This window comes from Amyelois transitella, chromosome 7 (genome assembly GCF_032362555.1).
Source record: "Amyelois transitella isolate CPQ chromosome 7, ilAmyTran1.1, whole genome shotgun sequence".
Lineage (NCBI taxonomy): Eukaryota > Metazoa > Arthropoda > Insecta > Lepidoptera > Pyralidae > Amyelois > Amyelois transitella.
In genome coordinates, this window is record NC_083510.1 from 6,434,559 (window position 1) to 6,461,018 (window position 26,460).

The 26,460-nt window shown below is 32.1% G+C and overlaps 5 protein-coding genes across 5 annotated transcripts; 2 read left to right on the forward strand and 3 right to left on the reverse strand.

Annotated features, from left to right (window-relative positions):
- Nucleotides 1-1,163: 1,163 nt before the first annotated feature.
- Nucleotides 1,164-4,224, forward strand: LOC106131602 (uncharacterized). The gene is made up of 5 exons (XM_060945124.1): nt 1,164-1,288; nt 2,246-2,300; nt 3,054-3,169; nt 3,533-3,701; nt 4,159-4,224. The coding sequence occupies exons 1-5, from the start codon at nt 1,164-1,166 to the stop codon at nt 4,222-4,224; spliced, it is 531 nt and encodes a 176-aa protein (XP_060801107.1).
- Nucleotides 4,225-4,909: 685 nt separating this feature from the next.
- Nucleotides 4,910-6,661, reverse strand: LOC106132731 (endocuticle structural glycoprotein SgAbd-5-like). The gene is made up of 3 exons (XM_013332249.2): nt 6,620-6,661; nt 5,775-5,896; nt 4,910-5,286 (listed from the first exon to the last, which is right to left on the reverse strand). Exons 1-3 carry the CDS (start codon nt 6,629-6,631, stop codon nt 5,064-5,066), a joined length of 357 nt encoding a protein of 118 aa, XP_013187703.1. The 5' UTR covers nt 6,632-6,661; the 3' UTR covers nt 4,910-5,063.
- Nucleotides 6,662-7,651: 990 nt separating this feature from the next.
- LOC106131595 (uncharacterized) lies at nt 7,652-10,507 on the reverse strand. The gene is made up of 3 exons (XM_060945125.1): nt 10,493-10,507; nt 8,290-8,399; nt 7,652-7,847 (listed from the first exon to the last, which is right to left on the reverse strand). Exons 1-3 carry the CDS (start codon nt 10,505-10,507, stop codon nt 7,652-7,654), a joined length of 321 nt encoding a protein of 106 aa, XP_060801108.1.
- Nucleotides 10,508-11,390: 883 nt separating this feature from the next.
- Nucleotides 11,391-12,435, reverse strand: LOC106131589 (endocuticle structural glycoprotein SgAbd-5-like). Its single transcript, XM_013330729.2, has 3 exons — nt 12,409-12,435; nt 12,102-12,211; nt 11,391-11,613 (listed from the first exon to the last, which is right to left on the reverse strand). Exons 1-3 carry the CDS (start codon nt 12,433-12,435, stop codon nt 11,391-11,393), a joined length of 360 nt encoding a protein of 119 aa, XP_013186183.1.
- A 655-nt stretch (nt 12,436-13,090) lies between these two features.
- On the forward strand, nt 13,091-22,503 carry LOC106131585 (uncharacterized). Its single transcript, XM_060945127.1, has 7 exons — nt 13,091-13,156; nt 13,423-13,469; nt 13,849-13,930; nt 14,353-14,457; nt 15,666-15,755; nt 21,752-21,870; nt 22,281-22,503. Exons 1-7 carry the CDS (start codon nt 13,091-13,093, stop codon nt 22,501-22,503), a joined length of 732 nt encoding a protein of 243 aa, XP_060801110.1.
- The last annotated feature ends 3,957 nt before the right edge of the window (nt 22,504-26,460 follow it).

The window sequence follows — 26,460 nt, forward strand, 5'->3', positions numbered from 1 at the left end:
TCCACAAGACGCGTTGGGAGTCATTGACACATAATGAGCAAGTTTGGTCCTCGTTTCGCATTGTTAATAAGGAATGAAGTCCCGGCTTGACATTCTTAATGAACTGGATATAAAGTGTGGACAGCTGTCTTGTTGTCACAATTTTTAAACATTTCAACTGGTGGAGATTATTACAAGGTAAGTGAGAATGGAATAATTTTCCAGCCTACTCGTACTTCATCAAGTAATGTCTTCTAAAATAAATATTTTTGCTTGTTTTTACTTATATTTCTTCTAATCGTATTGGTTTACCAACTTTCCATATAAGTACGTACACCATAGGAATCAGTTTCTTGAAACAGGGAGGGAATAGATAATATTCTAGATCGAGAGTTCCCCAAGCTTACGTTACGGATAAAGCTAGATTTCTCAAACAACTAAGATTGATTTCAAACAAATAAGCAGGTTAAGATCGCTTAAATAAATAGCTAGGTACTATTGATACTTAAGTTTAATTAGACACAACAAAAGCATAAAAGCCAGCACGTCTACTGTATTATTAAGTTCAAGGAATTGAATCTTGAATTAGCTATGCATATACTCACAATATTTTTCAATGCCATCATCATATTGAATACTAAAATGTTTAAATATTAGGTATTTCAGACTTAAACGAAAAGTCTTCTACTCTCCTTTTATAATCTTTATGCAAAACCGAAAAGTCAAAGTTGTAGAAATCTAAAAATACTTATTTTGGATTATATGGAAAGAACATATTATTATGTACATTGAAATGTCCTACTTCTTACTCTATTCAAACATGTTGCTGCATTTTATGTAATCAATAGGTATAAATTACCAGATTATAACATTCATTTGCCGTCCTATTGTTAAGTTTCTTTCATTATTTTTTCTTACCATAAACAGTATCAAATCACATACGTTACATAAGTGTGACCAAATCTTTCTATCATCTCAGCGCCAGTCATTATCTGCTAGTTATCGAAATAAAATTGGTATAATCAACAGCATACCAAATTGCCTGCATGTAACTCTATGACGCAGTAATAGAGGCGAATTTACAGTGAATTTCGGTAGGTTGATGTGCTGTTTACTGTACCTATTCTTAATAACGTCATGGACACTATAGACCAGTCGGCCTTGACACATTTGATTTGATGCAGATGCTTGTATCTCTTCTACGCGTCATCGTTGTGGTTTTGGTCATCGTTGACGCGCCGACGGAAGCTAGAACAGAAACAAAGAAATTTGTGTACAACATTAACGGGCTTGGAGCTTACAGTTTTGAGTAAGTATATTAAAAAGGAAGGATAAGTTCTTGTTGTCGTAGTGATAACAAATTAGTAACCTTTTCTATTTAAAAATCATAATCAATCAAGAGCAATGTAACCTTAAGATGGAACTAACTCTAAAAGTCAAAGCTAAATGTTTTCAAAATCGTATCATCGTTTGAATAAAATCAATAAGTAATGCTAATAGAAAAGTGCAATTGACAAATATACGAGTATGTAATTGAAATTAATTGTAAATTTGCATGTTGTAAAGCTAATTCGATTTCAACCTTGCTGGTAATGTAATTTACCTAACGAAACAGTGACTTTTGACCTTAGTTAAAATAGCGTGCAAACATCTTGCCTCTTCACTTGATTCTTTTTAAACCACATTTTAATTGAATCGTGAACGTACCAGTTTTATGATTGCCCATGGTAATTACGAAGCATCTTGCAACTTTGGCCTCCGATATATTATATTCTTGGCAAAGCTACTGTACTGTGGTGTAGTACTGGAGTAGAGAAAAATACCTAATATATCACGTTTTTATCCTTTACAAGGTAAAAGCTATAGTCACAAGGGTTGAAGGCTTCCACTGGATAGTTCAATGAAAACATTGAGATTGATAAGTAGAAACAGTTGCTAAGTTATCCCCTAAAAGAATAATCCTTAGCTTATGTGAGAAAGAAGAAGAAGAAGCCGGAATACTGCCTTTGTTCTTTTAAAAAAAAAGTTCGTTAAGAATGAAATCTTTAAAAAAAATGTATGCAAAAATAATATACAAGTCTTTAAAATGTCAACACACAAAATATATTGTTTCAGGTATGAATTATCGGACGGTTCATATAGAAAAGAAGATGGCGGTTTCAAATCTTCGAATGACGGATATGGTGTACGGGGTGAATATGGATACGTGGACCCAGGGGGTCGCAGACATTTAGTTCGTTACATAGCCGACGTCAACGGGTTCCAGCCTCAGTTCCATAGCGACGACTCAAGATTTAATGACAGAAGAATTATTTGAAAATGTTAATAAATTTAATGTTGATTTAATATATAAATTTAAGATATAAATAACATTTACAAATATACAAATAAGAGTAACTTGCAGTTAAATAAATAGTATTTAGAAATGATTATATTTTATTAAGTAATTTTACTCGTCTAATGATGATTTTATCTTAATAATACTATGAAACAATATCGATTTACAAAATTCATTTATGTATATGAATTTAGACAATTTTTAATGAAAGGTATCTGTATATTAACTTTATTTCCTTAAAAATCTGCCGGTTATACTTTTGAGTAAGAAATTGGTTCTATAAGTCCTTTTCCATTTTTGGTATTACAGTACCCTAAAAAGTAGGATCCGTATGTGATACTAAGGTGAGAATTGTAACTCTAAATTCTTGTTTTAAAATACTTAAGTAAATACAAATACTCGTTGCATGCAGAAATAATCCATTCACATTACTATTACTACCTGAAGTGGTCAATTATAACTTGAATGCAAATAATGTATTTGTAAAGCTAAGGCATAGGAGACTTTATATTACTGAGATCAGCACGTCTTGCAAGTGCTGTTATTTTGACCAGTGCATTTTTCATTACGTATAATATATAAAGGTAAGTGTATTATGAAACATTCATACATTTAAGAGGTAACTCTTGGCAATAAAGTGACCAAACATTTCCACCTTTATTATACAATTATCATTTCTTGTACGAAATTAAAATTTTGAAAAATACATCTCTCATTATAAAAATATTAATTTCAGATGAAATATCCAGAGCTCATGTTGTGTATTGCAATCATTGCATCAATGTATAAAAAATCGGCGGTGGCGTATAAGTTGGACGTAGATAATTTATATAAAGGGGAATACAGTTACAGGTAAGTCATATGTTCAGTCTTTCTCTATTCCGGGTGTTTAATTCAAAACATAATGATAAGAATTGATAATCACGCCTTCATTTCTTAAGGAGTAGACAGAACCAAATAAATGATAAGTTATATTTAATTAGAATACAAGCAAACTTGGCACTGCATGCCTAGCTTCTAAACATATTTAAACTTACACCGTTCTGTCTGTACTTCCATTAAAAGGCGAAGATTACATAAATTTAAATTTTTATTTCGACTTCTATGGCAAAGATGCTTTTTGTAATTTGTAGTTGATTTGCTATTCTTATAATTTTTAAGGTGTAATATTATATACTTTTATTTTAAATGTCTATTTAAAAATAATAATTTTAGCTATGAAAGTGACGATGGTACCATAATGGAGGATCGTCAAGGGAAACTCGACGAGAACGGTGATCAAATAGTCGAAGGATCTTACAGTTTCCGTATTGGTGATATCCAATACAAAGTGACGTACTATGCTGATAAAAATGGGTACCATCCCACTTATACCATTTCTAAAGTAAGTAAATATACTAGCACATAAATCTTTTTCTTGTTCTTATTCTTGCGATGCCATCTTCAATCATTAATGCTTCCTGTAGGTACTAAGTACACAGCTGCTACAAATGCTAACATAAACCGTAGTTAAAAACAATTGAAAATCTAATTAAGAATTAAAAATTATTATTAAGAGTGTCTTTCTATTAATATGTGACTACAAGTGCAATGATAAAAACTGTAGTTTCAGGTCCCTATACTTCAGTCAGTACCGGAAAGTTTGTCCTCAACAGCCGTTGCAAGCCTTTTAGGATAAACTAAAATCAATCATCAATCATAGAATATTGTATTAATTTTGAGTCAGAAATATATATTTTTTTTAATCCGTGCTGAATTTAATTTGAAAATTTAAAAATTGTTTTTTTTTTGTCACCACTTTTTAATATGAAAACTATAATTTTATCTATTATTACTTTCAGATCCCAGTACTAGAAAGAACATATTTCAGTTTGCCTTCACGAGCAGTTGCATCTGTATTGGGATAAAATAATGAATAAATATTCCATTTTCACTTTAATTCCTAACTAAAAATAAGCATTATTTCTTAAAAAGTTACCCACTTTTGTCATCTTTTACACTACGAGTTAATTTGAATATCATTAGTTAATATTATCAATCATAATTTTGATGTAAAGTAACTGCTATGAATTTAAAATCTTTGCAGATTATTTATTCCGGTTTATTTTACAAAAGAAAGAAAAAAAAATATTTAGGTAACTTATCACCATAAAGTTAACTTGATTCTCTTTCGTTCAAATTCTAAATAATATGTTTTAGCTATACTAGTTACTACATAGACCTAAACACACCGAAAAATTTCGTAGATCGTGGGGAGACTTCAGCCAGTTCCTGTCTACAGCTACGATCCGAGAGCAATTGCGACTATACTAGGGTGAATGAAGACGTTCTTAAATGCGGACAAGAGTCTATTTATCTTAAAATTACCTAGCTTCTTAAAATTAGCCCCAATATCTACAAATAATTATAGTTCTAACGTTCAACTCAGTTATAAGTACTCTTCTAAAATTTATTTTTTGACTTATTTTAGAATTATTCTAATAAAAGACAATATATCGAAATCACATATTTATTTCAGTTTGATCATCAGCTTGACTAGAGCCAACGCACTTAATATAAAACAACAATATTTGGCAAATTACGAGTATAACACACAAGGTTCTCTAAGAAACATGAACTTTAGCATACCTACTTAAAAAATAGTAGGCAAAGGTCAAAATTCGCCTACATCTTTTGAAAACATTCGTAAGAAAGGTCAGTCTATGATTCTAAAAACGAAATCCACATATTTTCCAATCGTATCAACTTAGCCTAAAAGTGATGCAGTAGCCGCAGGAGGCAAGGCGCCTGGACCTTCTTCAACTGTTGGCTGAAATCCGTTCTCATCAGCAATGTATTTCACTAAGTACAACAGTCCAGAAGGGGCCCGCCAGGTATAAAACCCTTCAGATGCTACAAACGCGTTGTCTGTCCCAGCGTTCCTTAAGGTCCCAATCTGCTCGTGTCTCGTCTCATCAGACTGTTCAAAACTGAAAACGGTATAAAATACTCAACTAAAAATCAAATGGCTGGCAAAACATGATTCTGCTACTTACACAAACTACAGAATTAATAATAGTACCTACTAATACAGTTCATAAAATATTTACGTACACATAAGAAGAGGATGTCGTTTTTACTGGATTCTCAATAGTATATTGCATTATAATAAGAGTTGTAATAATAAAATAACAAAGAAGGCAAAATATTTATTAGCACATTTTATAAAATTGAATTAAAAGAAATACCAAGTGGCACTAGAAGTACATAGATTGATTCATCAAATATCTTACCATAACGGATTCTAGGTCATTATATGAATCCTTACGCCAAATTTCAGGGAAATCCATTTTGTGGTTTTAGATGTGCAGTTATAGTTATGTAAGACCATCTTTTCCTTTTATAAAAATACCTTCTAATAATTTATATGTTAAGCCCAAAGTCATTAAAAATAAGAAGTAAACGTGATCAAACTTACAAGAATCTGTAATTTCCGGAGCCATCATTGTTGTTTTCGTGTTTGAGCAATTTCACTGCATTTTCTAGAATACTAGCTGCGAGTGTGCTGGAAGCCAACGATGATATGAGGCAAAGAAGCACCTGGAAAATGTTAATATGTGAAATAAATTAAATGTTTTATTAACATCTAAAATGGGCCATTAATATTGTAAACATAGTATTTTGATTTCCATCTACCTATTTTCATCAGCTCTATTGAGCTGATGAAATCAATCAAAGGAATAAATTTCGATGAAGATTTACTAATGGGGTAGAAAAAATTCAACACAAACACACACAACACATTTTAACATTACTTGTTTATAAGTGATCTGTTGCTCATCTCATGTATGAGTTAGTTTAGTTATTTGAACGTCGTTCACGAATTACATTAATTTTTTTTTTTTTTTTTTGGACAAATTACACTGATTGAGTTAGCCTCGAAGTAAGTTCGAGACTTGTGTTACGAGATACTAACTCAACGATACTATATTTTATAATAAATACTTATATAGATAAACATCCAAGACCCAGGCCAATCAGAAAAAGTTCTTTTCTCATCATGCCCTGGCCGGGATTCGAACCCGGGACCTCCGGTGTCACAGACAAGCGTACTACCGCTGAGCCACAGAGGCCGTCAAATTTAAGTCAAGTTTATAAAACCTACCAAATTTTAAATACATTTTTGAACGTGTGATTTACAGATTACTTTATTTATTGTTAAGGTTATTCATATCATATAAGATGATATTTAAATTAATACTTAAAACAAGTAATATTAATACTTTTTATACACAAAGCACGTTATTTCACTTGTATACGTACCAGTTTATTCATTTTTCTAACACCGTGTGGTTGCCGTGACCGTTGCTTACAATCTGATGTATTGGGTAACTATCTTCTCTTTATATAAAAGTGGTCGAGTTATTACATCTTAAGTTATGTGTGTCGTCAAACTTAACTTCAGACAAGGCTAACGGCCCTTTAGTCGATAAAGTTAGTAGCTATTAAATTTTTAAGTACTTATTAGAAGGATATTTCACCATTGTTATAAGTATTTGACAAAACTAGCTTTCCCTTTTTTGGTTTAAATTTAAATTTAAGATCACGCAGATTTAAAATTTAATCTAAAACAATTTTTTTATTTATTATTTTAATATTTACGTATTATGTACGGTAATTATTAGGGTTACTACGTCTTTAAATATTAAAACCAAATATGTCCTCACCTCTGTAAAAAGGAACACGAGGTAGCCCTAACCGCACAAACTTCATGGGAATATAACCTTACTTTGACAAAGTACGCTCGACACGACGATCAGCATATTAAAGTCTAGTGTACCTATATTACTATCGCTACATACTATAAAATAAAGTAGCTTGTATCCTTTGTTTACTTAAATCTTTTAAACTTTCCAACCTATTTTGTTGAGAGTGCTTTCAATAGATATTGTGATTTTAGAGAAAGGTTGATATTAAGGTATGTGATATCAGCATTGCACCCATGGCGGATCGCTAGGGTTCAAATATTTCGATTCTAAAGTAAGTATATATGCGACTTGCATCATTGCCACAGGTAAATCAAACATCTCAGCAAAACGTAGCAGCATTTAACATTGTCATTGCACTTAAAACCACAGCAAAAATGGTTTTCCGTGCTCTTACATGTTTCACGTACCTATATAGGTCAAGAAATGCTAAGGTACTCATCTTTAAATTATGACTATTAGTATGAAAGAATATAAAACTAGATAGCACTTCAACTAACTTTATTAATATTTTTCTAAGTAGTTAAGTCAACAAGACAGAATAAAAGAAGAAATTATTGACTAAATAAATATTGACTAGGTAAGTAGTTTAGCCAGCAGCGCCGGCGCCGAGGCGTCCTGGTATTCCACCTGGCCCCTCACTTTCCTCTGGTTGATAGCCATTTTCATCAGCCTTGAAGTTAGTAACTTTTAGTACGTTTTTAATTTCATCGAAATACGCAAAACCACCCGTTACTGATAAGATTGGCTGATTGTTAATGTACTTCACTATTCCTTTTTGCCATCTGTAAATGTTGTCCGATGTCCTGAAACTATATAAACTATGTTTTAGTCCTACTTATTTATAACATTTTGTGTTCCGTATTAATTTTCCTGATGTTGAATTTGTGTATAAATTGAAAATAATAAGACGTGGCCTATCCATAATTAATTAAACATTTTTACATCTGACAATTTAATGGGCAAAAAGAAAATATATAAGGTGTGCCGAACATCAAAGTTGTAGCGCCTTGTATTTGAACCAAGCAATTGTACGTACAATATCAGTGCTACTCTGACCTGCTAGGATTTTATATCATCTATCTGTCTTAATTATAAATCAACAACCATGTCGGCGTATATATCGAGTTTGGTTGAAAATAATCCCATTGCATTCCGATTGCCCCTTTTTCCAGCTCTGTTATTGCTTTTGCCTGTTTATTACATTTTGTTTATATTCAAACTTACCCAAACTCATAATTTCCTGACCCATCGTCTTCGAAGTAATTTGATATTATTTCATGTAAAGGACCTCCAGAAGAAGTAGACAATATCAAAACTAAACATAGGCAGGAAGCCTGTTAAGGTGAAATATTATAAATTAGTATGTTTAAGTACATACCTACATATAATCACGTCTATATCCCTTGCGGGGTAGAAAGAGCCCACAGTCTTAAAAAGATTGAGGGACCACTTTCAGCTGTTTGGCTTAATGATAGAATTGTGATTCAAACAGTGACAGCTTGCTAGCCCATCGCCTAAAAGAAGAATCCCAAGTTAATAAGCCTATCCCTTAGTCGCCTTTGACGACATCAATGGAAATGAGGTGGAGTGGTCCCTTCCTTTATTTAATTGGTGCCGGGAACCACACGGCACGTATGATTAAGTACAAGATTTTATGCTATGGTATATTATGAACTTTTAAAAGTTCTAAGTATAAATAACAAAAATACATATATTACGAAAAGCAAAATAAAATGCAAAGTTTAAACAAAACAAACTAACCGTGATATTCATTGTAGAAATGGCTATTTTATTCTTTATAAAAATTATCTTATTCTTTATTAAACTTAATGCAAGACCGTGTTACATTTCAATAGAATGTTCAAATGTTCTATTTCATGTGAAACTTGAGTACTAACTGCTATAATGCATTTTTAATCAACGACTTTAAATACGCGTTGCCTCCGCTACCTTGCAATATTGCGTTAACTTTATAGATCACGATATTTGCAGCCGGCCTGAACTTTCATGACCAAAAAAGTTTTGACATATAAACTTAATAGAGATTCTTATATAAATTGGTTTATCTCTAAGAGGACAGATAAGCATAATTTGTCAAGAAGAGTGAAAAGTTAAATCTGAATTTTTTCAATTTTAATTGATTTGTTGACGTTATTTTTATTAACAACTGTATTTTTGGAATAGTTCAAACGTTTTTTTTCACAGATCATATGGGACGTTTATAATGTTTTTAAGTGAAATCGTCTTTAGCGGTTTAGTGCACGTTTTGTGATGGGTATCTATGTAAAAATGTGAAGCTGCTGTGCAGAAAACTGCACAACCAGGCAACTGGATGTGTAACTTTGATCCAGTATGGGTTTAGGTTCCACTGCAAATATTGCGGAAGTCAAATGGGAGTCGTTTCGGGTAAAACCCTGACTCACCTAATCTAGAATCCATGGTCATGGGCGCAAACCGGAATTGTCTCTCGAGTGGTGAGGATGAAACTGGGACTCTAGTCAGGAGGAAGAAGTAAAAAAGGGAGACGCCTAAAGATTTTTAACAGAATATTGAGTTGTATATTACCTTTGCAAAATGAATAATTAAATTAAAATAAAGTAAGTTTTGCTTCCATACAATAAACGCAATTTTTAAGCAATTTTTTGGTTGATTTGGTAAACGTGAATTTAAAAAAATAAATATTTAAGTGTTCGGTGTGGAACACTTCGTGTGTGAGTCCGACATACAATTAGCCGGTTCTTTTTTATATAAAGTCTTACTTTTTTGACAAAAATATTAAGACATGAGGTTTAATCATGCATGTAAAATTAAAACCACAGAAAAAACACTGCAATAAAACGTTTTTATGAAGTATCATTATTAATTATCTATTAATATTATGTACGTTTATAATAAACCTAATGTGCAATTACGTTAGCAAAAAATTAAGTTATACATTGGAACTCTATATTGTATAAAATACCGAAATAATAATTCTCAGGGCATTTCTCAGGGTCTGTCATGAATTTTTCAAGATTAGAATCTCGATTTTTTTGATAAACAAATTAACATCAAGAACATTACTTAAAGTCTAAATTCTTACACGATTGTTAAAAATTACAATAAAATCTGTTTAAAACTGAATAATATTTAAAAATTAAGATTTATTAATCGACCACGTTTGTGTCTATCAAACATTTATGTTAAACCTCCAAGTTTGAACATTTTTAAATTCTGCCGTGTTGTTTAGAACATACTCGCACTTGACCAGTGTTAAATTCTTATGAATTTTCTTCCGTTCTCTCTCCCTCCTGGCGTTAGTCCAGGTTGCGTGCTCACCTCAGTGAAGAGGACCCCTAGATGTGTCCCCATGATCAAATAGGATAAGGTTCACCTAGAATGGCTGCGGAGATCAGACAGAAGTCACTTCTTGTAAAATTTGACTTACCCAATCCAGAATCATGGTCAAAGGCACACATTAGGCTCCTCTCCAGAGCGGTAAAGATGTAACCAGGATTAGTGCCAGGAGGAAGACGGAAAGTTATTGGGTTATATGTGCAGATAATATAGGATATTTTCAGGGAGGCTAATCGACTTTAGGTTGACATATGAAGTGAAGACATTAGTTCTGTCATCAGAGAAATGCTGTACCGGTATCTAGAACCCACTCGCTAATAAAACTGTGCAAATATTTCAAACATCAAAGATTAGTTAATTTTTAAAATTTTCGAAAACTCTTATGGGTGTCACAACACGCATCAGATAGTTTGTTATTGGACCTTTAAATGCCACAAATGGACAACCATTAACTTTTATTTCATAACATCTGTGATGGAATTTAATGCCATAAATTTTGAAAAAACAATATTTTATTTTTACGTTTTTTACAAAAACAAATTTTAATTACTTACGAGGAACACACTATTTGAAAGTTTAGATTAAGACAGCAGAGAGCAAAATCTCGGAAAAAAAATAGGTATCTACCTATACCTATACCGCTGTACTATATATTCGTTGAAATTATTATCAAAGGCGATTTAAAGATGAAATGTAGGTAACTTAAGTTACGTATTATTATTAGCTCCAGAAAAAAGTAGGCACACTTATATGAAAATGTCTAAATTGCAATAATTCCTAAAGCTCTTGTGAATAAAACTCAAAATTTTATTAACATAAATGTGTATTTATCTTCATGTTACTTTCAAAATATAACTTACGTATAATAAAATTATTTTCTGCATAAGTATTTTAATGACTCGACTTTCTAAAACTATACATGACCAGGGCAGAAATGACTAGGTATAACAAAGGTTTGATAGAATTTAAAAACCAAATGAAGTTGTTAATTAGCCAGTTGCGCCCGAGGCCAGACGTCCAGGAATTCCTCCTGGACCCTCACTTTCCTCCGGTTGGTAACCATTTTCGTCAGCCGTAAAGTTCGTGACTCTCAATATTTGATCATCGTCGTTCATATATGCGTAACCACCAGTCACATGCACGAACGGCTGGGTACCTAGGTACCTTAACTCTCCTTTTTGCCATCTGTAGATGTTATCAGACTGTTTGAACCTGTAAATTATTAATTTATATAAATTATATATTTCATGAAAAACAATATTTTATACTTTTGAATCCTTAATACAATGTAAACTTTAATACACTTCGTTCTGGAGGAAAATAAAAGTATTCTTTAATCTTTAATTAGGAAAACAAAATCATTGTTTGACTATTTTCTGTTAAACTCAATTTCAGTCTAATACTTTAACTCGTGCTAGCATGCAAGCAGCATTTTGTTTTTTAACAGAGATTTGTAAATGAAACTTTGAGTTAGTAAATAAAAGAGATTTGTATTTCAGATAAAGAAAGCATTTTTTTCTCTTGGACCCAATCAGAACATCTTTGAAATAAATAAGACCTTTGTAATTTTGTTTCTTGTGTTTATCAGTCTCGATGTTATCTGTGTACATAAATTAGTAAATAAATAAGAACATATCTAGCTAGCTATCTCTAGCATCAAAGCTGAAAACATTTACGTTTACATAATTAAAATCACTTACCAAAACTCATAATTTCCTGAACCATCATTAAAAAAGTAATTATCCAAAATACGAGCTAGAGGCCCCGCATGTGATGACGATAGTACTAGTACTAAGCATAAGAATAATAGCTGGGGAATACAAAAATAAAGTTATTACTTGAAGAATATTATAAAAATATCATACAACAATCATCAAAACTATATAAAAAACACAATACCAACCAATAACTTCATTTTATTAAATCTTGTGTTGTCACTTTGCGAACAAAACAAGTTCTAGTTCCAAAACATTCAATTATTTTTATATATATAGGTCTTTGACACACATTTCCTTGTAGATTATCATAAACCATTTTGGTGGAAGGTTGAATAACAGATTAAATTCGGATTGATAATAACTATAACTGCTCCTTAAAAATAACAGACATGTAGAGACTAGAGAAACCAGTTTAAATGACCCTAACTAATTTAATACACCTAATTTTACAAAATCTTTTGCAGTTAAAATATTTGCTATATCAGTGATATCTCAGGCATATATTTTTGTAAGATCACTCACGTCACGATTTTGCTGTTTGCGTACGGAAAGTATAAAAAGAGAGTAAGTACATAATAGAGTAGGGACGCGATTATAATAAAAATCATGTTCTTCTGAATAAATGAATTTCGTATGCAAAATAATCATCATCATGGAATTATCATTATAAACAATCGTTTTCTTAAAGTGACTTCATAATGATGCTAGATTATTTTACTGACCCAGATAATAGGCAGTAACTGTCACTGATCAATCATCAACTTATTTATTGTCATCCCAATTCATGTATCACACTGCAATACTTTACATACTCGTATATTGTTACAAGAAATTTTTGCATGTCTATGTAACTGTTCATACCATGAAATACTTTTACGACCTAGAATAAAATGAAATATTATCGATTACTTTTATATTATTATGGTTATATTTCCAGACTGTTTCGTAACATTTTAGGAAAACATTCTGTAATGTATTCATTGAATATTCTTATATACCGGGCCAAGGAAAAATATAGTATTTTAGCCATTTTCTTAGTAAGTGACATAATGCGTACCTATACATTTCAGAAATAAGAAAATATAATTTATTAACTTAATTTAAAGAACAAACAAAATCCACTTGGTTTTTAACGAAAGTACATACAAAGTTATAATCATGTCTTTATCCCTTGCGTTCAGCTGTATGGTTTAAGTAAGAGGTTCTATTTTTTTTTAAATCTTATTTTGATGGATCCCTAGAATACATAAGTATTACAATAGGAGGTACAGTGGTAATGAAAAACCATAATTTTACTTTACAGATATTAATTGTGCTATCAGTTCAAGTAGAGAGTGTGATTTATACATAGTAAGTATTTAGGAAAATCTGGATACACTTCACTACCAACCAAAACACGTGACTTTAGAGTCGCACTTCCTTGCAGTCGGGTAAATTATATGAAGACATTATAAACATACACTCGCATTGGTCTTTGAGAGTGTGTTTTAATTTTGACGTACCTAATTTTTACCGAAATTCTAACTAACAAAAGGAAAATATACCTTTTGTATGCTTCTTACTTTACAGCCTCTTTTGGGAAAATAATTCTTGGCTACATTTCCAATAAATTGAAAATATTAAGTTTGTATTGTTGAAAAAAAATAGACATTCAACATATTCTGTCATTACTGTAATCTATTTACATGTTTGAATATCCATAAAAGTATAAATTGTACATATATTTTAGCGAAGATGTGGAGTTAAGAAGAATATTCCCAAACGAATTCCCACAGGACACAGTACGAAAAAGTGGATCGCTGGATGCTGAAGTATGTATTGTTATTCAAATATTGAGTATTCTATAAGGGGGATAACTCAGGTCCGGTTAAACCCCATGCGGGTAAATAAATAAATGTACCATTGCCAAATTCGTAAACACTCAATTAACTCGATAAAGTAAAAGGAATACAAACCTTGCATTAATTTTAATTCTAGTATCTCTCTTAGTTAAGGTCTACCTACATATTTCACGGTTTTGCCCTTACGATGTAGACAGTAAATAAATAGCCTCGCAAAGGCTCGAATGCTACGTTCAGCCGGATGTCTTAATGTTGCAACTGAAATTTAAATAGTGAAAGAGTGATTGTAAACAAGCTTTTTTTGGAAAATATATTTTTATAACTTACCGACAATCTTTTTCGTGCTTTTTCCTTTTAGCTTTTCCCATATGTTATTGTTTCTTTTGTTTCAGCAATTAGGACGCTACGCTGAGCTTGAACGGTACTTTAAGTATCCAAAAGCTGAACTAAACAGCCATTTTGAAGAATTGGTATGCTATCAAGAAGGTCAAAGAAAGGTAACTAAGTTCCAAAGCATGAAAAAAAAAAACATGACACGTTACCAAAAAAAATATATTATTTTTGCTTGTTTATATTTTGTTCACATAGCATTAAAATAAAAGCAGCAGGATAATAAAGCTATACTCAAAGAAGGGGAAATATCGTAAGAAACGAAGTAGGATATAATCAATACTTATTTTTTATCTTTATTTGAATTTCAACCGATGCTCTAGAGAGATAACATCGTGAGTCTGGTCGTAGACGCATCTCGGGGTCCTATTGAGAGGTGAGGATGCAATCGGGAAACAAAATGAGTAGGAAGATGATGAGACGTGCGCAAGTATCATAAAGCGTAAGGTAAATAATCATGACTCTTCTCTCTTTCACCTTTGCGTGTATCGGAGAGCCCTAGTGAAATATTCAAATTGCTTTCGTATACATAAAATATACATAACCAATAATCACATGAACAACTGAATAATATATGTATATACATACAGGGTGACATTTAAAACAACTGCATCCTTTTAAACATAGACTTTACCCATGCTTCTGAGCTGTTTGAGCCTATTTTTATTTAAAGTAAATCATTTAAAAAACCCTCAAGAAATACGTCACACGCTTTATTAAAGACGAATACAACAAAAAGAAATTAAAACTAAACATGTAAATAAATGTCTGAAAAATAAATTATTTTTCTAGTATCAAGATCAAGTAAAGTACAGAGAAATACGTCACACGCTTTATAAAAGACGAATACAACAAAAAGAAATTAAAACTAAACATATAAATAAATGTCTGAAAAATAAATTATTTTTCTAGTATCAAGATCAAGTAAAGTACAGAGTTGTCGAGATCGCTCAGCTGAATGTATTGTGTCGTTGACCTCTGAATCTTACGCGTCGCTGTTGCGCCGGCCGGGGTGATATGACTTATTTAGGATCTTGGATTTTGATACTTTTATTTTTTCGTACTTTCTGAAATATGAATGAAAGGAGATCAATTCAGTGGATTTACGTGAAAGACAAGCAAAGAACACTGAAACCCACTTTCACCTTCATAATATTAGTATTATTGGATAGACAGTGATAACAGTTTCAAAAAGACTGAACGTCCAAATTCAGAATGAAATTCCTAAATAATGCCTCAGAATAGAATATCAAGTTTACAAGCCTTTCCCTTACTAAAATTGGAAAACAATGATCTTTCTTTTTGTATTTTCTAGTATTGCAAAGTGGATTTGGACCGACACACCCCCGACGAGAACAGATACTACATGTCATCAAACGAGCGGAGCCATCTTGATCGCCGACGGGTTTTCTGCCTCATGCTGATCTGCTTTACTGAAGACGAGCTGGACAGAGTCACCGCTTCGTTTTAAACAATATAATAATGATTTCACTAACTGTGTAAATTTTAATAATAAAAACCGAAAACAGTTCACATATTATGTAACTTCCCTTTTCAATTTTCTTTTGTTTCTTTACATCAAAGAAGCACATGTACACATAGTAAGTTGACATATTGTTGTTCATATAAAATACGTATTTTGTATCGCAGTACAACGGCCCACAATGAGCAATAAATGGATTGTTTAGAAATTCCGGGCGAAGTGCTGACTTGGATGAGAAACGCAAAGGAGCGCGAGAAACGTTTTCTCGCGCTCTGCGCACTTTGTAAGACTGTCATCAGCAAATGACAGTCGGCCTGAAAAATAGGCATTTCCATGAAAAAACTAACTAAAGCAGACATCTTTTTTAAGTAGTAGTAGTAGTAAAGTAGTATTATTTATAGACGCAGAACCAACAGCCTAACTACATACTTATCTCAAAAAAAATCATAACGCAAACAAAAGCTTTGATCTTCCTTATGTAACAAAGCCCATGAGAACAGTTCAATAACTTAGTACAGTTAACGACTTAAACACTTAGTCATTAATATGAAAGTAGTTCTTAAGTCAAAGCAATAGAATCTAAATAAATTTGGAGAGATGGATTGTCATTCTACTTTATCTTGATACGGATATGTTCGCAAAATGGTTTAGTCTGCCATATGAAGCGATCTGATAGCCAACCTATTATTTCGCAGAACAGTTCCCATGACCACTAAACGTATCCCACCCACTGATTAAATGATGCAACTGGGGTAGTCCTTTTAATTAGGGTTGCCATATAGAATTATTACAAAGTAATGCAAATAGATAAAAAGTTGAGTTCTTGCAATGAGCAAAATACTGTGTGCAATGTAACGGTAGGTATTACTTATAGGAATAACTATTTTCAAGTAAATTTTTCATTACCATTATGAACGTTTTTTTACGAATTTTATTGTTTTTTTTTTTATTACAAAAATCAAATCCTTTTTCTGACGGGAAAAATCCCAAGAAACTCGACAAGACTCGAAGGTCACGGTCAGCTGCATGACGAAATGGTGAAATTGACGTGCAGATAGTAACATCAATAGGTAGGTGCTTGCCTATCGCCAGAGAAGAATTTAAATCTCATAAGCCTGTCCCTTGATAAACTTTAAGAATTTGCGTGTGGAGACAAGCAGCTTGCACAATTTTCTTCTCCTTTTTGTTCAATCTAAAACATACAACAATCAGGCCGAACATTTGAAGGTTTAAATTTAGCTTCTGAAAAACAGAACTTTAAAAAATTTGTCACGGTTACTACATTTGTGACTCAATTGGCAGAAATGATTTGAAACCGTATTAATAAAAATTTTGTTAGCACATATTCCATTTTCATTTCTGAGTTATAAATTAGTGATTAAATAAACTTGATATGTAATTTGTAATGTATGTAATAAGGAAGACTCGATCTGGTTTAACACCGGGTGGCAGCCCTACTTACGCTGTACTACACGTAAGCATTTTCAAAATGAGCTGTGAAAATGACAGATATACCTTACGAGACCGGAGATACCATAGCTCATTATTGTTTGGGTGCCAGAGATAGCCAAACATGAGGCAATACGTAAAATTACCTATATTGCTACATCGAATGATTATGTGTTATTAATATTGGTTAGCCACACAGTTTATGAAATAAGAGAAATCTTTCCGCACATATTATATACATACATATTATCACGTCTTTATCCCTTTTGGGGTAGAGAGAGCCAACAGTTGAGATTCAAATAGTGGCAGATTGCTTGCAAATCGCGTAAAAGAAGAATCTCAAGTTATTAGCATTTGTCATTGCATATTTACAGCACATATTTATAATTTAAAAAAAAACCATTATGATGCCATACAGCTGAACGTAGCTATTCAGTATTTTAAAGAATGTTGGCTCTGTCTTCCACGCAAGGGACGTGAGAAGACGTGACGTGAAAATTATTTACCTTAGGTACAGCCACCGCTGTCACAGTCCAACCATTTATTTAGTAAACTTAAAGAGTGATCTTAGCTGCTTATAAATATTAATTGAAACATTATAATAATCAATTTCCTTCTTCCGAATACCACTGCATCTTTCAATATCGATGAGTATTATTACTAGCCTTTTCATTTAAATATGGTACTTGACCTTCTCTTGACATTTTGTTAGAAATACATAATAATATAATTGCATATTTGAATTGATGTAACAAAAATGTCTATTTGGCTTTCGACCTTGTCACGGTAGCCATCGAAAATTTATCACCTGACATATATTCAACATTAATCAAGAAAATTTATACATACTACATATGATTACACCATAAGTACCATAAGTAAAAGTAGTACTTATAGAAGTAAGATATGATTTTTTTTTTTCAATATTTTCCAATAGTCCAACCCCTTTATGTTTATTCAAGATAATTATCAGTGTCAGCCAAATTACCTTAAAATACGAGTATAGTGTGTTTTCTTAAAAAGCGCTCTGGCCGCGAAAAAATACTCGTAAACTACGAGTATTACATAACAACTTACTTCCTTTCCCGATTCAACAAACCCAAAAAATGCTAAACGTAGCCTCTGTGGTTTACTCATTTCAAATTTAATAAATAGTATCTACAATCACTACTTTATCCCTTACGAGGTAGACGGAGCCAACAATCTCGAAAAGATTGAAAGGCCACGTTCAGTTCTATGGCTTAACAATGGAATTGAGATTCAAATAAATACAACAAGCAATAAATAACATAGGTATATAGTATTTAAAGACAATATAAAGGTATCAATGATTATCCTTTTCTCGCTTGCTTACGGCAAGCAAATTACCATACAGTGTGGTCTCGTCTTGACGAGCCAGAGTTACATAAATTGTTATTAAGATTAAGTCTCGTAATATACTTACCTGCTAACAATAAAGAAGTCGAGGTAAACAAGTAACATACTAAGTAATATTTTAAAGAACTTCGCGAAAACACACGTGCTCTGTTAGTAAACATCAAAAAGATCCCATAGAAATCTCTCAGCTTTTTCTGATCTACCTGAATCAAATTTAATTACGCTATTTGGAAAAATCGGCAGTCTAGTATAGTACTTTTTTCCGGCATACAGAATGAAAGCCTGCCTTCGGTTGCATTATAATGGCGTCATGGTAAATAAGATGAAATATTACCAAATTCACGGAAACTGCTACTGTTCTAGGATTAAAAATATCTTATTCATATGAGATATGTTGTTCATAACTGTCTTTTGTAATATTTTGGTTACTTACCCTCTATTTATGTGGTTATACCTAGGCTAGAGGTAACCCAAAAATGAATATGAGGAAAATGTATGGGTGCCGGAGGTCGAGCGCTCCGCCTCGGGTCATCAGACTGTGACGTAAGGCAACCAGCTAGGATGGTTGCGACAAACAATTGTGGTCGTAAATAAATCCGAATATATACACAAAAATTTTGTAATCCATGGGATTCACGTAACTTATAAGAAACAGCTAAAAATAATCTTAAATTCTCAATCTCTCAAATCAATGGTTCACACAGCCATGGCAATTAAATACTGGACTTTTAAAAATTAAAGCATTTGTTATTTCTTATACCAGCCAGGGCATGATGAGAAACGAATTTTTTCCGATTGGATTGATCTAAAATATAGTATCGTTGGGTGAGTATCTCGTAACACATGTCTCGAACTTACTTCGAGGCTAACTCAATGTGTGTAATTTGTCCCGTATATTTTTATTATTTATTTATATTCACCAAAGCTAACGATAATACCTATTAATTCTAAAGATTTCTTACAGTAAATGCTCAATAATCCTGTACAGTAAGTACAGGATTATTGAGTAGGTATAGCCTTAAAGATTCTATGGCGAAAGCTGATTTAAGACTAAGTCATAATTTAGTAACCAACCACATATATTCATCGAAATGTTTTCACCTAAGTACTCGTCAGAAATCAATTTGACATCGAATTATGCAGCAACATGTGTTCCCTTGAACTTTTCTTGATGACTGTTTATATTTATTAGCATAAAATTCACGAATGAACTTTAACTCTATTTTTTTAAGGATTAATTTTGCTTAAATAGTTGAATGCATCATCTTCCTAAAACTTCGTCCACAGTAAATATGAAATACTAAAGGCCGTGGCGTTTGATGAGCTGATTAACGTTCCCACAGTCTTAACAATTCTACAACCGCAAACATTTGAGCAATTAACATACTTGTATGTTCCTTATTCCTCTTGTATATAATCTTTATTATATGAAAAATATTTTAAAATGAATAAGTAAAATTTTTAAATCAAATTTAGAAAATAAAAAAAATACTTACAAAAATGTTACAATTTTCAATTATAAAAAGATGTCAAAACGTTTTTTGACAATGTTAATAATAAGATATCAATAAAAAGGAGCATTTTTTAAATAACCTTGTATTTAAGTAACCTGTGAGATTATTGCAGTCGCGTCGTGTGCCACATCACGCCCGAGGGTCTAAAGAGGATAGACAGATTGACTGACACTTCTAAATTAATGATAGTAATTGTTCCATCACGGTGTTAGTGCCGCATTTCTTTTATAAATGGTGCCATGCTTAAATATGTATAGCAGTAATAATGACTAATGAAATGTCTTTGGTAAGATTTATCATTTTATGTTAGATTTTCTCAAACTCTAACGTCTAACTCGCTTCGACATAGGTATTATGATAATTTTTGAGTATTTGTCCATCATCTTCATCATAATCTCAATTCCATCATTTAGCCATAAAGCAAAGCGTAGCGTTTTAGTCTTTGTCTACCCCGCAAGGAATATAGACGTGATCATAAGTAGGTATATCTATTATCCATCATCGCGGCAGTGACGCATTTCTTACGTTACGGCAGTACCTCTTAAAATAAAATTGTAAAGCATTAATGAAATAAAAATAAGTCAATTGAAAGGTTTTCCGGTATTTACTTAAACATTTAAAAGTCGCCAGCTTTTAAGCAGCAAAATAATCTCAAGTTCAAGATTATTGGCACACGACTTGAATGTTACGCAATAAGTTTAGTTCAAGTATTTTTGATGACTTTGATTAATTTTGAATTGTTAAGTAATGATGACGATGCCTCTTTCAAGCATGGGTATATATGAAAATTCATATAACTAAATAAATATGTATAAGAACATGATCATAAAAAATCTATTTTCGTATTTCCACTATTGTGTTTCGCATGCATGGGACTGAAAAGTAGCCATATAACCACCATAAAACCACCATTTCACCATTAAAAAAAATCAGACTTTAATACCATAACAATAATATACCAGACAGACAGACGAAAGTTTTATCAATCGCCGCCTATTATTATTTTGGAAAAATATTTAATCCACTGTCTTAGTTAATGTTATTAATTAATCTTAGTCTATATTTATTATACCTCAAATAGAATCGAGTTAAAAAAGGCTCATCAACAAATTTTGAATACGAATTGTAATATGCGTTAAATGTTTAATAACGACACATTGTCTGCCAAGAAGATTATTACCTTTTGTAATCCCTATTAACATTGACATTTGTCGGATTATACTTAAGAAATATATTTGCGGGTCAAACTTGATGTTTACAAACACATGAGAGTTCAAATATGTTTGTGTGCATGATTTTGTACATTCACCGAGCAGATACTACACCTGGTGCCTTACTGTGGTGCAAAGGAACGTTGTAGGTCTGTTCTGATGCAATCGTGTTTTAGAGGAAATATATAAGAGACTCTTACAATACGTAATCATCTTATACATCAAGAAAACATTGAAGGGAACGGTCGATAGAAAAATAAAATAAAAATGAAACTGGTAGGTAAAAGTATTTAAGTGCAGTGAAATAGTGAGTGATTTTTAGTGAGTTCCTGTTGGATACATTTTTGATGGATGGATTTGTTTTCAGTTAGTATTGGCCTGTGTCCTTGCCCTTGCGGTCGCTGCTCCTCAAGCCCAAAATCCTCAGGATGTGCAAATTTTGCGCTATGACATCAATAATAGCGGTCTGGATACTCATGATTTCGCGTAAGTTTTATCACCATATAAGCACGCTTGTTTGGAAATTGTATATTTTTCTAGTTTAAATAATATATAAATTTTGTTAGTTTATAACTTAGAGTATCCACTTAAATATAAATAATTTTCATAAATAGTGTATAAACACTTTAGGCTAAGGTTGTTAATCGTATCCAATCTGAAAGTAACAAGTAGTCATCTAATTAAAATCAAGTTGTGACGATCCACTGGAACCATCATGGCGGTTAAATTTAAAATAATGCCGCATGATTTTACAAATACAAGCAGATATTTGAATTCCAGATTATGATTATTTTTTAATGACAAATATAATTGACGATCAACAATTTTTTATTATAAGTCGCAAATAATAAATTCAAACATATAACTGTAACAACATAAACTTTATATTTTTACAGGTTCGAACTCTCCGACGGCACCAAGCATGAAGAAAGAGGTGAACTGAAAAACGCTGGAAGTGAAAATGAGATCTATGCTGTTCAAGGGCAATACTCCTGGGTAGGACCTGATGGGGTCACTTACACCGTCTCCTACATAGCTGATGAGAATGGCTTCCAACCCACAATCACGCAGACTGCCGGGGGAGCAGTACCCGAGGGAGTCATCGCTTTACTAGGCTAACTTCTATACCTCTCCTAGGACAATTGATGTAAATATTTTATGTTGGAATAGTATATAATATTTATATACGATTTCATTGTATAGCATAATAAATAAGTAAGTGCTTTGTACTAAGTTTTAATTATGTCCTTTTACCTTACATGATCGAAGCCTTTAACGGTGTAAGATCTACTGATCACTTTATATTTTGCGAATTAATACATAGTTTGAAGAAAAACTCAACACCCCGTAGACAAGTAGGTAAAAAGTGAAATTAATAAGCACAATTTATCGACAACCAGAGGTTAACAATCTTTTTGAATAATTGAATTTATTTTCTTGCACAACAGATCGAACCTAGACCTCCAAATTATAGATATGTTTCTAACTAAATATAAATCAACAGTTTATTATTGGGTGGTAAAGTTTTTAATAAGCTTTTGCCCAGGGCCCAAGAAGAACTTCGAAAAATCCTTCATTTTTAACACATTACCACTAAATGTTACAATCTTTACATATGATAAAACGGTAAAAATATTTTGTCTGTACATTTAATATTTTGACTGAAACGGATAGAGAATTTTTTTTTTCATTTTTAGCTGTCTGTCTGTATCTGACTGTATGATTAAGATTTAACTCGAAATTTACGCGGACGTAGTCGCGGGCATTCTTCATCAAATTTAAGTGGTTTTGGCGGTGGTATCATTAATGCAAATCAATTTCCTTTACTCGTACGATTTTGGGGTCTAATGTCAATTCATATAATACTAAAAACTGCTATAGGTATAAATTCAAAATTGTAATACTAACGCCGAACCAATCCAAAATGCTCACAAATAATAATCAACGAAATGTTTTTCTGATTATTTAACCGTGATTACCTGACAGCTCTTCTGAGTAATCCCTAATTACACAAAAAAGCTACCGGATATCATAAGTTTTTAACCACAGTGGAATTATTGTAAATTTGTATCCTCATACACCGTTTTACCGGTAACGAGGTATCACGCGCCCATATTTATGTTAAGTGAGAAAATACTCGTTCACAATTTATTTGCAAATTCTTGTAACAAAAGTACAATCTTTGTATAAGGTACATGAGTTTCAATCTTTTTTCCAACCAGATAACTTTAAAATGTTTCTTAACAACTTGTTATTTCATTTTAAATATGTGTTTTTAGGAAATGAAACTATCGATACGTTTCGCATTTTTTGCACTTACGAGTATAATACACGTGACCAGTGATAATCAAGGATATAAGACACCATCAGTTCTAACTTCAGTTAATTTTGACCAGTTTTCACATAATCCCGACTCTCTATTTAAGTTGTAAGTATTTTGAATATGTTACATGTTATTACTTTGTCGTTTTTCAATTATTAAAAATGTTTTTTTTTAGATCACTTTCAGATATAAATAATCTAAATAAGTTAACGAGATCGAATATAGAAGAAAAAATTTCCCAAGTAAGAAACGACATATCCAAATTCTACGCTCCAGATAATATTCAAAGGAACATAAATAATATAAAAAAGCTTACTGACATTATTAATCCAGGCTTGCGTTTTATTAATGAATCTAAAGAAAAGAAAAAAGATTTAGATTCCGCTCAAAAATCTTTTAATTATAAAAGTGAAATCACGATAACAGATAATCCAAGATTGACTGAAACGACCTCAGACTGGACTACGTCTACAGATAATGAAACGGTTTGTATGCTATACATTATATACTTAATTTCTTTATAATCGTGGCATGAATGAAGCTGATAACTTTCAACGTACGATCAAATGCCACTTACGGAATAGATCAGAATAAAAAAAATTAATATCCTAATAACAGAAAAAAATAAAAACTTATTTCTAATTAGGTCTACCTATGTTTTTATTTTCCAAATAATGAATAAAAAACTCATAATGTGTACTTGTTGCTTTTCAGACCACTGACTTATACGATGAAGAAATTGAGACCCGGATCAGCTCGTCAGCAGTAGCTTCATTACTGGGTTAAATTATGTTGGCGTTGGAGTTTGTAGCGCATATGGAAGACCCTCACATCGTTCATAGCATATATCAGTTTGAAGAATTTTGTCAAAGAATATCTGAACATCTCTGAGATTGTACATGAAATGTTCATTTATTTTATTCCCGTCCTTATCAAACTCGAAATAATATAGGCACGTTGGTATCTTGGATCGACTTGGGCGTCGGGTTTTTCTTTTACCATGTCTTTGATGGGTCACTCGAGAACGGGGTGTCACACTTTCTTGATTGACTATTAATATTGCTCTTCTAGACATTTTATTGTAAATTGATACATAGGTTGCATTTTGGAAACTAAGAGTTACATCAGTTCTGTAACAATAAAAGTAATGTGGTTGTTTTAATTAAATATTTATAATTTTTTTTCAATTCACCCCTTCTATATTCAATAAATCGAAAGAGAAAATGCTCGAGGAAATAAGAGCATTGGTGGTCAAGTGGTGGTATCCGCTTACAAAGCAAGATTGCTCTTTTACGCCGCGGTAAGATTCGAATGAATTTGCATTGCATAGAACACGTTCTAATCTTACCCGTGACTCAAAAGGTATAATGCTTAATAAGTGACCTGAGCTCCTCTCCAAAAAGGTTTGGGAGCAGCGTGGTCTTACACCGGATTAGGAATGATGATCTGTCGCTGTTTTTCACTCAAACTAGTGAATGTTATGTATATATAAATAACGTTTTTTGCCTAAGTGTGCAGAAACGAAGATCTAGGGAAAAAGCTAACATATTCTAAACTTACTAGAGCAAAAGTGTTTCCTACCTGTTAAGACTCCATTGAACACTCGTCAGTGGAACGCTAGTGGTAGTATTATCAGCAACAGTGATACAACTTGTTGACATACTAAATAAAACCTGTAAAAAAGTTTTTAGTTATCCTATATATATCTAATTATTTCATAATATTTCCAATTAAAATGTACGTACAATAACATGATGTAGTCGTAGATATGTCATGACTTTTGATTCAAATGTAGATATTTCTTAAAATTGTACAACTAATAATTTTGATTTATTTTCTTTTCAATTTCCAGTTGAATTCATGCAACGCGTCATAAAGTGCAAACGAACTTAGTCAGAGATTATTAATTTACCTAACGTTTTTCATACTGTTTTTTTGCCGACCAAGGGATAGGCTTATAAACTTGGAATGCTTCTTTTAGGCGACGGGCTAGCAACATGTCACTATATGAATCTCGATTCTATCAATAAGATAAAGAGCTAAACATGGTCTATTGGTCTTTTCGAGACTGTTGGCTCTGTCTACCCCGCAAGGTATATGGACGTGGTTATATGTATGTATATATTTATAATTGTCGTGGTCATATCACAGAATTGATCACTTCATGAAATACTCGGCCAATTCATGATCTGATCACATTTCATGAAATGGCCAACTATCTATTGACCACATCATGATGTGGCTTGACCAGATCATTGATAAGAAACAGTTTGACGATTTGACTTGTTTAATCATATCGTAAAATAGTTACATATAATCGTAATAGTTTAGGTTATAAACCAAATAAAGGAGACCACGGGAAAAAAGTCTATGGACAATTATTATTGGCTCTCCAGCCAGATACGATATTTTGGAAACTGCGAAGGAAGAGTACCTATCTTATATTCAAGAAAAAAGTATTTACGATTCTACTGTTTGAAAGATTCCCATGTTTCTTTTTCATTCTTGTTTATTTTTAACATACAAATTTAATAATAATAAGTCGGAATACAATTTGCGATATAATATAGTGCCATCTTAGTGTTAAGGGTCTTAATGTAAGAATTCTTGTCTTGCCAAAGTTTTCTAGGACAATAAACAATGTTTCATAATTTCATTCGTAAAATTGTTGTATATATTTTTATTCTTATATTATCTATTATCAAGTTTCCAGAATTTTCTTAATTTCTGTCCCTTGATAAACATATAAACAA